Raw genomic sequence first — 16151 nt, 5'->3', positions numbered from 1 at the left:
GAGAAACTGTTCCCTTTGGCAGAAGGGTCATGTCCAGACAACAGAAATTTAATGAGATCAGCCCGTGAACTAAAACGACATGAGGGATCATTTGCTTTGCACAATTGTGATTTGGAAAGTACTGCCTGACAATGTGGTGGATGCAGCTTCCAAACTATTTGAAAATGAAGTTATGTCTGTGGAGAATAGACTGAGTGGGACTTAACTGGCTCTGCTAAGGAAGCTACAGAGGCATAGCAAGTCAAATGGTCCATTTTTGCACCATATCATTTGATGTTTCCTCAACTATTGGAGGTCTCCTCCAAAAAGATAGGTGCCTAGATATTCAGCCCAGGTTAGTGGCAGGAATGTGTTAAATCAAGCAGCTATGCATTCTACATCACTTCCTAAATTTGGTTCCGTTATTTGCTGGGTCACTTGCACCTGTTATTAGATATGTGCTCAGTTTCACAATCTATACAAACACATTTTCACTCTTCGGTATGGGCAGGTGAAAAAAATGTCATGAAAGGAAAAGAAATTAAGATCTCAAGGATTGATGCTTTCCATAGTACATCTTATTAATTGTTAAACAGGAAAGAATCCAATAGGCGTTTTGAAATTAACAGTGTTGATGGCAAAATAATCATTTACATTTATTACAAGAAAGCAAATTGAGGACACCTGCTAGATCTGTTGATGCATTTTAATTGCAGTAGGGAATACCTGCCTGTGACCTAACCAGGATAAAAACTGACTGTGTAAGATTGCACCAACATCCATGATGAATTACTTATAATGGATTCCACTGAGCTATGCCATCAAATGGAGCTTAGATGCAAGAAATAGAGTTCTAATCTATTCTTCAGTGGCATGGTACAAGTTACTATTGATTACTGGTTAATTTCTATTAGGTTTGCCATTGTTCTGACAACAAATATAGAATTTAGATGATCATGTTGTTTATCAGGTAGGCTTTAATACCATTTTTGTCATTTGTTTGTCTCAGGGTAAAATGCAGCAGACATGCTTGTCACTGTATCGAGGGAATATATAGCACTGTGCTTGGACTATGCCATTTTATGCCTGTCCTCTTTAATTAGAGTCATTTTGGTCTGTTAATGGAAAAATAATGAATGCTAGTAACCTTGGCAGTAAGTTGATAGACAGTTCAATCAGTTTTTCTGTGTGCTTGAACAGAACACTGCAGGATAGTCTCAAATCTTGTCCTCCTTTCTTTGCTTTGATGAGCTATGTCTGCCTTAAGGTACAAGTGTCTTACTGCTACAAGATGTAAGTGTCGACCCTATCACTGATAGATATGCTTCTTGCTTCCTCTTGACAAGATGCTGTGCCTTAAAGCTTGGTGGTAAGTAAGTACAAGTATTCTGTTCACAGTATGAAGTAGGTACTTGCATCTCTTTGCTTGTGCAATAAAGCAAAGATTTTAGGATGAATTTTTTCCTTTTATTGGTGGAAATGCACAATCTCCACAAGCTGTGATCCAGAATTCTTTCGCCTCTTCTTCTGTGGGATTCTGGTCATGACAATTATCAAACCCAGATCAGGTCACAGATGTGTTTTGAGCTTAGAGAGGAAAAAAAAGCTGTGAATCTATCTTCCTCCTCGGCCAGTGAACAACAGACAATGCTATTTAACTAAGCAGCATACATTTGAAATATTCATATCCACTTCTAGATGGAAAAGAGCCTAGATTAGTACATCACCAAAGTTAAGGTCTCCTGCCAAATCAAAGTGCAGAGCTAGTTGGTTGCCCCTGTCCATTCTCTATATCCCCATAATCTTATATGTTTCAAGTATTTATTTAATTCCTTTTTGGAAAGCTCTGATTTAGTTTGCTCCACCACAAAGTTCAATGATGCATTCCAAATTCTAAACATAAAGTAAAAAGAAACTGTAGATGCTGGAAATCTGAAAAGAGAAAATGCTGGAAACACTCAGCAGGTCAGGCAGCATCTGTGGAAAGAGTTAATGTTTCAGGTCCATTTCCTTGTCAGAACAGGGAAAGAGGGAAATCCTGTTGCTGAACATGGCTGGAAATGCTTCAGCTTTAGCACTTATGTGCTGGGCCGCGCCATCATCGAGGATGGGGATGTTTTTGGAGCCCTCACCTCTCGTTAACTGTTCTTGTCCATTGGTATTCTCGACTACATCTGGTAAGATCGCAGACCTGTTGCTGATTTTGCAGAAAACTTATAGAAGTTAGTGAAAAAATAATGCAGATAAGTGACTGGAAAGTTAAGCTTTAAGAGTTTTTGTTTGTTGCATTAATACATAGTTAGTGCACTCAGCTGCCAAAGTGCAGGTTTCATTCAGCACGGAATATAACCCGGTGTAACGACTCACCGTCCGAGCAAGCGAACTGGCTCGGCGGTCAGGTCGCGCGTCATCGGAGCGGCGAGGCCCAAGATGGCGTTGGGCCTTCATCTTCCCCGAGCAACGGGGTGAACCCGCGCGTGGGAAAAGTTTGATGACGTAGCACATACGTCATTTCCTTCTTCGGTGGGCAGGAACCATTCCTCTTAAAAGGCCCACGCAAGGAGGGAAAAAAAATCAGTTTTTGTTCTGCAGCCCACCAACTAGTGTCTCGCTTTCACATTGTGGTAGCAGCCGCTACACTGGGAAGGTTTGTCTGCTGGTTCCTTTGCCAGCTTTGTCTCAGTGGTAGTGTCACGAACCAGCAACAAAAGAAACACACTGAGCATGATTCAGTGTTAAAAACTATTTTATTAATCACTACTTATGATAATACATAAAATAAAAGTAAAAATGTTAGTATGTTAGAATTCAAAAATGTTAATCCTTGAACGTTAACCCCAAAAACTAAACTCTTCGTGTGTGTGTGTGGCAAAGTCCAAAACTCCCAGTTCCGGAATGGTTCTTAAAGTTCAGTTCCGCAAGCCATAAGGTGAAACATGAGCAAGGGCTTCTTCAACAACCACCGTTGTCTGAAGATAAGACGTAGACGTAGAGAAACAGAGAAAGTAAATATGAAATCCAAATGTTCCACGATGGAACCCAAACGACACTTCAGTGTTTACTCGGTAGTGACTTCCTCACCCCGAAAAGCATCCGAATCGTAGTCGTCCACACACAAATACCTGTTTCCTTCTACAGGTCAGCAACAAAGTGAACTCCACAGGATTACTTCCAACTTCCATACATGGATTTCAGTGGCAGACACAGTTATTGTTTCTCATCCATCGATAGAGAAAACTAGCAGGCTGGTGTCTCTCTCCCTTCTCTCTCTCTCTCTCCTTCTTCTTCAACAACGTCATTACGTCCTTTATCTTCTATTGACGTAAGCACGCCCCACACACACATACACACACACTCTATCTTAAAGGGACTTTCACTGAGTCCATAACAGTAGCAATTTTCTCTGAATCAAATGTGTCCGTGCCAGCCCTCAGACATATAATCACATAATCTGAACTGTTACTTGGTGCAGTTTTTGATGTGAAACTGAGGAAATGCTGTGTGTTGAAGCCAAAATAAGTAATTTCCCTTCTTGGGTAATGCAGATCTAAGAAAAGCAAGGGAGTTCTTGTGGTGTCCTTGCTAATGTTATTGCCTCAAGTTTCACCAACAACTGGTCATTTAACTCTTTACTAATAGTGGGAAGCTGCTGAGTGCATGGCTGTTGTGCTTAGTTATATTATAATAGTGTCTGCACCCTAAAAGCTTAATTGACTGTCTTGAATTCTGGACTGACCTGAAGACATAATGGAAGTATGTTTTCACTGATAAGAAATTGCCAAAGTATTTAAGATTGGGATTGATGAGTGGAGATTTGCAACAATATTATCAGGGCTGGAGAACTTTAGTAATAGGGAGATTGACCAATGGATGAGGGTTGGGATTGCTTTCTTTGGGCCAGGAGGAGGTCTGGAGATATTTGTCTGAGTATACAAAAAGGATCAATTTCCCTTAGCAGAGCAGTCAATAATTATCCCTGGGACCATAATAATAATAATAATAATAATAATAACAGTAAGACTTTAGAGGATGGTTTAGAGAGAATTTGAGGAAAAAAAAGTTGAAAGTGGTCTGTAGCTCACTACCTGAGGTGGATGTGGAGGAAGAAAATTTCATCATGTTTTAAGGAACCTGGTTGAGATATTGAACAGCTGTAAACTACATGGCTATGAACTTGAAGTTAAATTTTGGATAGTGATTAAGTGTTTCTTGGCAAACCAGAGCGTCAAACATCGGAAATGTCAATTGAACTTATAGGTAATATTGGATGATAAGCATATGCTAAATACCAAGGGTAAACACATTACACACCATTCTGTGAAAACTCTCAGATTCCAAGTGCCAAACACACATCCATCCACCCTTCACTTTACTGTTTTAACACTTTACTGCTTTGTGGAGGAATATGCCTGCAGCCCCTGGGGTCACAGTAAACATCTTGATGCAGCCTTAAGTAATACATCAGAATCATTGCAAAATGCCTAACAATAGTGGCGCACAATTTTATTACAGGGAGAGCCAGATTGAAGATCAGAGTCACTTCTGAGGGCACATCTTGTAATACAATTTATTTTAACTACACATCACTGGAATTTGATATTTTTAGTCCTGTTTGCAGTGACACAAATTCTAAAGTTTATTCATGTCTTACGTTCAGAGCATTAGCAAACAACATGAAGTCAGAAATGGTTGCCTTATTTAAAATAGAGGACTATAAATGTGTTTGACAACACAGGCGCACCTCAAGGGTGTGTGCTTAGCCCACTGCTCTACTCTCTCTACACTCATGACTGGGTGGCTAGGCACAGCTCAACTTCATCTATAAATTCACCTATGACACCACTGTTGTTGGCAGAATCTCTGATGGCAATGAGGTGCTGTACAGGAGTGAGATAGATCGACTGGTCCAGTAGTGTCACAACAAGATCCTCGCACTCAACATCAGCAAGACCGAGGAATTGATTGTGGACTACAGGGAGGGGAGGTTGGGAGAACACACACCAGTATTCATTTGAAGGGTCAGCGGTGGAAAGGGTGTCAACATCTCAGAGGATCTATCCTGGGCCCAACATATTGGTGCAATCATAAAGGCACGCCAGTGGCTCTACTTCATTGGGAGTTTAAGGAGATTTGGTATGTCATCAAAGGCTCTTGCAAATTTCTATAGACGTATGGTGGTAGGCATTCTGACTGTTTGCATCACCGCCTGGTATGGAGGCTCCAATGTGCAGGAATGAAAGAGGCTGCAGAGGGTTGTAGACTCAGCCAGCTCCATCAGAGACACAAGCCTCTCCATCGTCGATGACATCTTCAAGAGGCAGTGCTTCAAGGCAGCGGCATTCATCATTAAGGACCCTCACTATCCAGGACATGCCCTCTTCATGTTACTACTATCGAGAAGGAGGTACAGGAGCCTGAAGACCCACAGTCAATGTTTCAGGAACAGCTTCTTCCCCTCCACCATCAGATTTCTGAACAGTCCGTGAACACTACCCCATTATTCCTCTTTTGCAATATTTATTTATTTTTGTAACATAGTCATTTTTATGTCTTGCACTGTACTGCTGCCACAAAACAATAAATTTCACAACAAATGTCAGTGATAATAAACCTGATTCTGATAGTTTGCTTTAAATTATTTTTAGCTTTACTAGTCCTGGAGACAATAATAGTCTGGGTTTTTGATTCAATCCGCATTTCTTCTTATTTTAAAATATTGATTGTTTGAACAATACTTTCCAAAATACCCTTATTTGGGATTGTTTCCATTCAATTTTTATAACTTTCTCCAATGCTCTCTCTGCACCCCTTCCAAATTATGTTTAGGCAACTGTAACTATGTTCATTCTTAGCTAAGTAATTGCTTGAGGAAGGAATAATTTCTTTTCATGGAAATCTGACGCATATATTTGCAATTATAAATTGGGAAAGAAATTCTGATATCCACTGTTGCCTGTGGATCTTTAACATTTATAAGGAACAAAACAAAACTTCTCCCTTTTGTTCCGTGGTTATACCCACAACCTGCAAAGCATCTGCAGACTTCAGGAGGAAAGTAGTTGGTGGCAGTAGCAAAAATATGCAAGAGTCATAACCATCAGCAAGTGCACCAATGCCTCTCATTGAGGAACAGCTTGTTGTCCTGCTACAACATTGATCATATCACCAGAATCAACCAGAGCAGAACTACCCTCTAGCTCAGCACTAAGATCTTGAATGGAGCCAGCAGGGAGTTACCCACAGTGAGGTATCAGAAAGCAGCATTCCTGATAAGAGCCTGAGTGCATTGATAGTACATCTGGGAAAATGCAACATTCTTGTTAAATCATTTAGGCAACCAATTGTTGTGAATGCAAGGAGAAGTAAACTGTGGGTTATCTCCTGGGGTGCAGAACCCCAGTGCACTCCACAAGATTTGGCAACACCAGCGCCAGAAGCAGAATGTTGGGAACAAATAAAACCTCAAAGTTGTACTAAAGGCACAAAGTAGGTGAAGAATCTCCCATTTTTGATTTGGTGTCTGCTTTCCTTTTGTCTGTCATTAAACACCCTGGAACTTCTTTCAGTTTAGAGAATTTCTTTCAGCTTAAAGAAATCACAAATGTGAACTGAAGAGCACAATAGCAGAAATAATCCATACCAATCAATGTTTCGGGTTGAGACCCTTCATCTGGACCCAAGATGTTGATTGTCCATTTCCCTTCACAGATGCTGCCTGACCCACTGAGTTCCTCCAGCAGTTTGTTTTTTGTTCCAGATTCCAGCATCTGCAGTCTCTTGTGCCTCCACTTTACCAATTACAAAATGATTGCAGCATGAGATCTGGCCATCCAGCCTTTCAAGTCCATACAGATGGTACATTAAAGGAATCCGACTAGTCCCATGCACCCCACTCCCTCACCTCCATAGCCCAGTAAATCCTTTCCTTTCAGACACTTAACCTGCTCCCTCTGAACACTACAATTCAATCTGCCACTACCTCGCCTGGCGGTGCTCCCCAGACCCTAACTACTCACTGAATGCAAAGAACTTTACCTCATTTTTAAAAAATTCTTTTCCTAGTCCCACTCCACCAGAATGATAGTGTTGATAAGTAGAAGAAGAAAAGAAATCTTTATCAGTCACATGTACATCGAAACACACAGTGAAATACATCTTTTGCGTAGAGTGTTCTGGGGGCAGCCTGCAAGTGTCGCCAGTCTTCCGGCGTCAACATAGCATGCCCACAGCTTCCTAACCCGTACGTCTTTGGAACGTGGGAGGAAACCCACGCAGACACAGGGAGAACGTACAAACTCCTTACAGACAGTGGCCGGAATTGAACCCAGGTCACTGGTGCTTTAAAGCATTATGCTAACCGCTACACTACTGTGCCTACTGAGTACAAGAGTGATAAGTGATCTTGGTCGTGTGGGTGGGGGAAAGATAGAAAATGTTATGTGGTAAAGGATCAATTGATAGAAGTTTTAATATTCCTGAAACTTTTTAAAGAGGATAAGGAATCAACTGTTTCCACTAGTGATTCTGTTGGTTGTTATGTACTGTGAGGTTAATGAAGGTTAAAATATTCATGAAATTCATTACTGTAAATGGTGATTAAACCTTGCCAATCAGAGAGAGCATAGAACTATAAATTGTACAACTGTTCAACGTGGAAATAAAGATTAAATGGTATGCAGGACCAGGGAATAAGCTGGCAATAAGTTCCGGTGTAGCTGAACAGCTGTTGGCCTTGCCTGTGACATCCCATATCCTAAGAATGAATGGAAAAATTAAAATCACCAGTGCACAGGCATGAAAGGCCAAATGACATCCTGTGCTGCACTTAAAATGATTCCTTTGTAGCTGTAGAATTTGTAATCTCTGCCTACTTATTCACTGCAAGTTCAACTCAAATATCTCTCAATTTTGTATAAACCACAGCAGAAAAAGCACTTTGACCTTCAAGCCATGCTTGGCAATTGGAGTCCTTTTTTTTCTTGGTCTTATATAATTTAATATTTTCTAGTACACCCATGTGATCCTGAAAGTAGTGGGCACCATGGTTACCAGGTGCTGATCTCCTCCCAGACCGTCTTGTATGTGTGAGGATTGGGAAAGGTGTGAGAGCTCCAGGTGAAAACATTTACGTACTCCTGAGATTTAGTCATTGTTAGCAAGGCCAGCACTTATTGCCCATCCCATATTACCCTCAAGAAGGTGGGAGACTTTTTGAATTGCTTGTTCTCAGAGCCACACTAGTGCAGGGAGTTAAGAATTTCCAACAGTGATGGGAACAGAAATACTTCCAGGTCAGAATGGTACATGGGTTGAAAGGGGAGTGTGGGGCAGATGGTATTCCGTGCATTTCCTTTCATTGTCTTTCTGGGTTGTGACAGTAACAGGATTGAGAGGTGCTGTCAAAAATATTCTTGGCAATTTACTGCAGTTCATTCCATAGATCGTACAACCACGTTCCAGTGGTGGTGGTGAATGGGGTGCCAATAAACAGGGTACTTTGTACTGGATGAAGTCAATCTTTGCATGTTGGTGGAGCCGTACCAGTTAGTGGCATGCTTGGTAGGTGCCAGCAAGCCTTTGGGGTCTCAGAGTGAAAACGCTGCAGAATACCTGTCTGAGACCCACTCTGGTTACAAAATTTCCAGTTAATACACTGGTGAATATTGACCTCTATAATCTTGATAGCAGAGTATTAGACAGTGGTGGTGCAGTTGATTGTCAGTGTTTAGACTCTTTTAGGAGATGATATTTGTTTGGTAAAGGTCTGACCTGCAAGTTACTTGTTGATATTTCCAGTCTTGCTGCATGTGGGGCATGGTCTCCTTCATTATGTTTGTATTTGGGAATGGAAGTGAACATTATATAATCAGAAGCAAACATCTTCATTTCTGATCATACAATGAAGAAAAAGTAGTTTAAGCAGCACCTATCTGGCCTGACCAACTCCTGTCCCAGGGCTGAGATGATTGGCCTCCAACATCTTCCTCTGTGCTGGCATGACTCCAGCCCCTGGATAGATTTCTTTCTAGTTTCCATCGACTCCAATTGTACTATGACATCTTCATTGTTAAGATCGGTAAAATGCTGCCTTTTAGGGTCAGCCACCTCACATCATCTCTGGAATTTTGTCTCTTTAGCTGGCTGAGACTCACTTTGAACTTTATGGATGTTTCCCTTAAGCTGCTTTACACACAGCTGTACTGTTGTAGGGTATCAGGATAATTTTACCAATTGTGCACTGAACCCTTGCTTTGTCCTCCCCTCTCCTCTGGCACTTCCACTGAAGAACTGGCCTTTATCTACTTTGTTCTTTACCCTATTCTTTTATTGCCCTCCTTTTCGATTTGGGGTGGATCACCAAATTATAGTGCTCCCCATTTTCCACTTTAATCTTCCTTTCACCCAATTAAAATGTCTGTAATTCCAAATAAATGTTCATTACATCATCTCATTGTTTTGCCATAAAGTTCTTTAATCATTAAAATATCACAGTAATGTTTGTTTCTGTTTTAGTTCCCATTGCTAGCTTTTACTTTGCAGCATTTTAAAATGCTGTCATATTTTTATTTTTCTCCTTTGTATTTCAATGTGAATCATACTTCTCTGCTAGTTTTGGTATAGCCAATGCCGGTTTAGTACTTGTAGGCTAGCAATGTCATGGGAGTGTATTCAGATCCCACCATGGCAAAAACATGAATTCTATAATTTGTGCCAGAAAATTATTGAGCTGCTGGACTATTGTTAGATCCCTGCTGATTTATTAATTCCCCTTAGGAAAGATATGAATGCCCCTTCCAGGCTTTACCCGTGTGTAATTTAAGTTGTATACTGCATGGTTGATTCTTAATGTCCTCAAGACAACCAAGTGCAGTAATTTGTTATGTACATCCCAAGGACAAAATTTAACTAAAATTCTTAACACCTGGAAATTCTGGTGCACACTAAAGAATGTGTAAGATGGGATCAGCAGTAAGGCAGTCTCTGTTGAAACCTTCAGTTGCGCTTGGGGCTCTTTCGTCATAACTTTGTCACCCAGTAAACCGTCCCAAAGCCCAGGACTTGGAACTGGTTGGGGTTGGGGGAAGTGATGGGGAAGCAATTGAAGATTACTAGAGGAAAGACAAACGTGTTGTAGTTAATCAGGGAAGGCAAACAGTCTTGTAGAGGGGGATTGGGTTAAGACCCTTGGAGAGTTGCATAAGCGTTACTTGTTATTTCTGACTGTGACCCAAGTCTGGCTGTGTCATTATCAGGGGAATTGTGAATGGAACTAACTGCTCCACAGCTATCAGCAGATATCTCAAATTCTGTTCTTATCACAAAGAAAGGTCAGTGCAGAAGCAGCTGAAGATTGGCTGCATTGATGTCCTGGTGCTAAGATAATAAGCTTCCAACAAGCACAGTCGTCTTCCATGCTGTTCATTATGACTGCAGCCAGTGGACACTTTCCCCTCTGGATTCCAATGTAACCCATTTGGTCTTGTGTGTCAATGCTGCCTTGATGTCAGGGCCAAATCACTTTCACCTCACATTTGGAATTCAGCTTTTCTGTCAATGTTTGGGCCAGGGTTATATTGAAATTTAGAGCTGAGCCAAACTTAATTATAACCTTGGAACTGTTTTTTTTAAATATACGCAATAAAACATTTGATTTGCCTATTTCACCTAATGGTATTTACATTTGTGTACTATAGGGCCGCTGAGTTCTTTCAGCAGATTGTTTGATGCTCCATATTCCAGCATCTGCAGTCTCCAGTGAGTCTGATTTGCAAGACAATTTGACTAGGCATAATCTACTATTAACATTGTCTAATGTATCAATTCCCCTAAAATGTTTAGTTAGAAAAAATACTTGACAAGATGAAATAACATATCCAAAACTTATTCATATTAAATTTAAGAAAAGATACAATTCCAGTTATTGTTCACATCCTATCCAAAGATTTCCATCTTCCCAGTGTCTACATCTTGAAATGGAATCATGTTTCCAATCCATTGGATGGGCTGGATGGAAGCTAATCTTGGAAATACTCCAAATGCATGATTGGGTGCATGATTTTGATTAATTTTCATGCAATAACTTGCATCATAAAATATTCCAGTGTAATGAATTGAAGACATTTCTTATATCAATATTGCTGCCTACTGCTTGTACTTTTTGTTTTCTATGCCTCATTCTATTGTTCTTCATGGAATAGCTTCAAGGTAAAGCCTTTTGGGGCAGCATTTGATGCTCCGCAAATCTTGGGTCTTGGGATCTGAATGGATAATTAGCTTGTGCCTGTTGATTGCAGTGGAGGCAGCACCCAAACTTTCCATTTCTTGTTCATTTCCAAGATAGCTAGTAAAAACTGTGCAGTCTAATGGTTGCAGGCTGCAGAAGATCCCAGAATCTTGAGTGGATAGTGCCATTAAAACCAGGCCCACCCAGTAAAAGCCAATTTGCAACTCAGAGGAGAGTGCATTGTGGCTATCAGACATTCTGCAATAGATGCTCACCTGGAAGTTAAGAATGGAACCATGTGGAAGAGTGGGTTTCATAGTTCAGGTGCTGCACTGCAAGCCTTGGTAGTGGAGGTATAAAGTTGAGGAGGTGTCTTGAGTGTGCAGTGGGCTCAGAGATCCTCCAGATACCCACTGTGAAGACAGTGGAGAAGTGTGGCAATCATGCCTGAAGCAAAGCTGGATACATTTCTGAAAAATTGCAACGATTTCCAAAAATTTAATCCCAACAAGCGAGTGTTGATGCATTTTGTGAAATCAAATAGAGGTAGGATGTATTACAGTAAATGATAGGGCACCAGGGAGTGCTGATGAACGGAAGGAACTAGGAGTCCAAGTCTATAATTCCCAGAAAGAGGCAATACGGGTCAATAGGGTGACAAAGGTTGGGGAATAGAATATAGGCTGGAGTAAAAAAATACTGCTGGAGGAGGTTAAGCAGCATCTGTGGGGGTAAAGGAATTGTTGAAAAGACTAAGAGTGGAGAGAGAAGATAACTGGTATGAAGAGAGAGGAAAGGATGAGACAAGGGTCGGAAGGTGATAAGTGGACCGAGGAAGGGTGAAGGATGAAAGGCAGAAGGCCGAATACAGAGGACAAGCAGGTCATTGTGGGAATGGGAATTGATGTCGCATGCAATTGGGAGCTCGGGATGGCCATCAGGGACAGTGTACAGGTGCTCTGCAAACTGGGTCACCTAATCTGTGCTTGGTCTTACTATGATAGAGGAGGCTGCATTGGGAGCAGTAAATGAGGTTGCCGGAGCAGTTAATGAGGTTGCCAGAGCAGTAAATGAGGTTGGAGCATGTGAACCTTTGCCTCACCTGGTAGGCATCTTGATCTGCATGGACGAGTTGGGCCAAAGGGCCTGTTTCCATGCAGTATAACTAACTCTTACAAGAGTTGGGACGTTGTGTTATGACTCTACAAAACACTTGCTGGGCTGCACTTGCAGTACTGTGCGCTGATCTGGTCTCCATGTTATAGGATTGATGTGACTGCACTAGAAAAAGTGCAGAGGGGCTTCACCAGACTATTGCTTGGATTGGAGGACGAGTTATGGGGAAAGATTGGCTAGTTTACCCTGGAGTAAAAGAGGCTGAGGGAGGACCTAGTAGAGAGTTTCATAAGATTATGTGAAATGTAGATAGGATAAATAGAATCGTTTTTCCATGATAGAAGTGTCAAAAACAGGAGGGCATAGGTTTGAAGGTGAAAGGAAGGAGTTTTAAAGGGGACCTGAGGGGTAAGCTTTTTTCTTTTTACAGAGTATGGTTGATGCAAGTCTTCCCTAGGGTTCTGTTCCTGAGATTTGTTAGTGACCTGAGCAGTTCACAAGTTGGAAGTGCAGCCTCCCTGCAATATATTTAAATAAAACCAAAAGCCAACCAAGGGCAATATGCAATTAAACCAGAGCATTTAACTCAACCATTCAGATATTGCTGCAGAGTTCCCACATGACAGAAGATGCCTGCAGCAGCTGGGAAATCCATCCTGCCAATCTCCCAACTACTTGTTCATATGTACGGGGTGTACACAAGTCAGGCACTCGTAACCTGGGGAGAACCAGTATCTGGAATGTGCTGCCATAGGTGGTGGGCAAATCAGATACAATTACTACATTTAAGAGGCATTTAGATAGGTACTTAAACAGGCAAGGCATAGAAGGATACAGTCCTAATGGGGGCAAATGGGATTAGTGTAGATGAGCAAAACGGTTGACAGGGTGGGTTGAGGGGCCTTTTTCTATCCTGTCCAGCTCTGAATCTATGACCCTAAGCAGTCAAGATAAGCGAGTACTGTATTCAACTATGTCACATACTGTATCCCACCAATACTTAAGCCAAAGTCTCCTGGCACTCATTCCTTGTCAACCTCGATTACTTTGAACTCCAGAATGCATCAAACATTTGTAGAACCATTACAGCAGCTAGTGGAGTCAATTAGCATGTGAACTGCAACTAGTGGATAATTCCTTTAGTTAGTGCTGGCAAGGTAGAGGGATACCATGGAATGAAGAGACTTCTTCCTGCTGCTGAACACTGAGGGACATTATCGTCTGCCACTCTGTATACTCCCAGTAACCTTTGACTCTTTGGAATTCTCTAACTCAGAGCTATGGAGGCTGTCATTGAATGTAATCAAGGCAGAGATAGCAGAATTTCAATCTACAGTGTTTTCAATCTATAGATTTCAATCTATGAGGAACAGGCAGCAGAGTATAGCTGAAGCAAGGTCAGATCAGCCATGGTCTTGATGAATGGCAGAGGAACTTGAGGGACCTATTCTTTCTCTTATTTCTGATGTTCCTAAGATAGAAAATTATGCCACAGATTCCTTGTTTGGATTTAAAAAGGAACAAATTTCTGATGTGCAATAAATGAGTTAATCTGCCATTTTGGACATCAGAATTGTTACAATGGGCACATTCTTACAATACGGAACCCTTGGCATCAGAACATTGAATACTTGCCAGGGTGAAGGAGTGGTGGCATTTTACAAAAGCTGCCCAATTAGCATGGGTAACACATGTAATTTCTTTTGTGACAAACATTTGTTCATACTAAGCATTTTAATAAGACATTTCTACAGTTTTAGATGCAGAAATGGAAGAAAAAAAAAGAAATTGTGAATGTTTTCCTCATTTTATTAATCAAAGCTTAACTTTCATTTTCTGAAAAAGTGGAAGATTCACTTTTAACAATGCAAAATTGATCCCTTCCCCAAAAGTATTAAATTCTCATGATTAATAAGTACTGACAATTAACAAGTTTTCTTCTGTTCTGTTTTTCCTTGCATTTAACCATCCTTCTCACACTGGAATCAGGAAGCCCATGCGGAAGGAACAGAACGGGACAAATCGAGCTGAATATGCAATGACTTCCCAAAACAACAAAATGCCGGACAGAAATAGTGTACTCATTTAACTTCATAAATGAAGTACTACCACAAAGTTGTTTCAAGACAGGAGACTGCATAGTTTGAAATGCATATTACGTGTGTGTAAAGTCTCCTGAGGACAAGGATAAGGACCTCATTTCAAACAAAAGTGAACACACATATTCAGAGCAGAGAAGCAGACTTCCCTTCAGCCCCTTTGACTGTGAGGTGAGAACAAAGCTGCCAATCAAACTAAGAGACAAGACCTCACAAAAGGCATAATTGCTGTTTGTAGTCTCCATTGAAAGCAACAATATCAAGGTGTTTCAGTATCCAGGTGAATCTCGACTAGTTCTTTCAAATATTCTATAAACTCCAAAATAAATGCTATTCAGTTGGAACCAGAAGCACGACTTGGTATCTCCAGAATAAAACAGATCACTATGAAAAGGAGAAGATCACTTTACAAAGAGCATGGCCATCCATCACACCAAGCACATTTGCAGTCTGATTGACTATGCAATCCCCTTCACGAAGACATCTCATCTAAATGTACTGTTCCTTTCAGAAAACATAGCCAGTCAGGTTTTTTGAATGACTTTTCAAACAGGTGCTTTCTTATTCTTTGTTGGCATATCATGATTTAATTGATAAGGCCTTTTCTACACTGGCAAGTCTGAAGTTGTTTTAAATCACAAAGTTTTATCAAAAGTTACAAAATTTATAAAATATAAAGTATTTTTCCCCTCAAAACCAGGTCATGTTGTTTATACTTCATCAGATCAGAAATGTTTATTTTCTATAATCATAAATAACTGCAGAAATAAACCATATCGCCTCTCAGGCTTCCTCTCACTCCCCCTACCCCATTCAATTAAATCATTGGCCGATCCTCTCAGGTTTAATTTACTGCCAGATCTCTGTGCATTTTAGTGTCCAGAGACCTCAAAGTCTTTGTCTTGGATATACTCAATAACCAAGCATGGGAGAAGCCTGGTGGTAGACAAATCCCAAAGATTCACCATATCCTTAATAAAGAAAGCTCCCCTCAGTCCAAATTCGCTGACTACTTACCCTGAAGCTATTCCCTCTAGTTCTAAACTCTCTAGCCAGAGGAAGCAGACTCTCAGTACCCATTTGCCAATTCTTCATGGAACCTTGTCTTTTTCCAATCTCAGATTTGTTAGAACTGCAGTGAGAATACATCAGTCTTTTTCCATCTCATCTCGTGAAACAATCCACATCCCAGATATTAATCTTGTCAATCTCTTCTGCATTGCTGCCAAGGCAAGTACATCCTTCCTTCAGAGTGGACACAGTATACTCTATCCTTTCATCTAGGCCAATAATACTAACTGCACATGGTTAAGGGCCCAGTTGTGATATTGCTGGCTCCACACAAGTATGCCCATCTGAACATTCTTGCTCTTTTGTTCTTTGACCAATTGTTTTATGAACCTTCATGTATCAATTTTTTGTGGGTTTTCAAATTCTTTTTACTACATCCATAGCTCCCCTACTAATCTACCCAGTCACATCATTAAAAAGAACCATTAGATTAAAGCATGGTTAATTTCACAAAAATATTTGGCCTCTGCCTAATTTGATTTCTTTAAAGTGTTCTATAACAACATCTTTAATAATAGCTAGTTGTCCTTAAGGCTTTCATCAGGCTAATTGGTCTCCAATTCCTTAATATCTCTCTCACTTCTTTCATGAATAAATTTTTCCTTCCCTCCAAGTTGGTGAGCATGCTCTAGAATCTTGGCAAGTTTGCAAGTTCACCACTA

General features: G+C 40.7%; 1 protein-coding gene across 3 annotated transcripts in view; it reads left to right on the top strand.

The window, feature by feature from the left end:
- prima1 (proline rich membrane anchor 1) overlaps positions 1-16151 on the top strand; it is a 113867-nt gene that overhangs the window by 37245 nt on the left and 60471 nt on the right. The window contains exon 4 of one of the 3 annotated variants that reach the window (XM_052012589.1): positions 14309-15528. The exons of the other annotated variants lie outside the window; for them this stretch is intronic. Within the exon in view, the coding sequence (XP_051868549.1) occupies positions 14309-14408 (100 nt within the window). The 3' untranslated portion in view covers positions 14409-15528. Of the gene's footprint in view, positions 1-14308; positions 15529-16151 lie in introns of those variants that run through there. 3 annotated transcript variants of the gene reach the window in all.

Source organism: Pristis pectinata, chromosome 1, assembly GCF_009764475.1.
Source record: "Pristis pectinata isolate sPriPec2 chromosome 1, sPriPec2.1.pri, whole genome shotgun sequence".
NCBI lineage: Eukaryota > Metazoa > Chordata > Chondrichthyes > Rhinopristiformes > Pristidae > Pristis > Pristis pectinata.
This window is presented reverse-complemented; position numbering and strand designations above follow the sequence as displayed.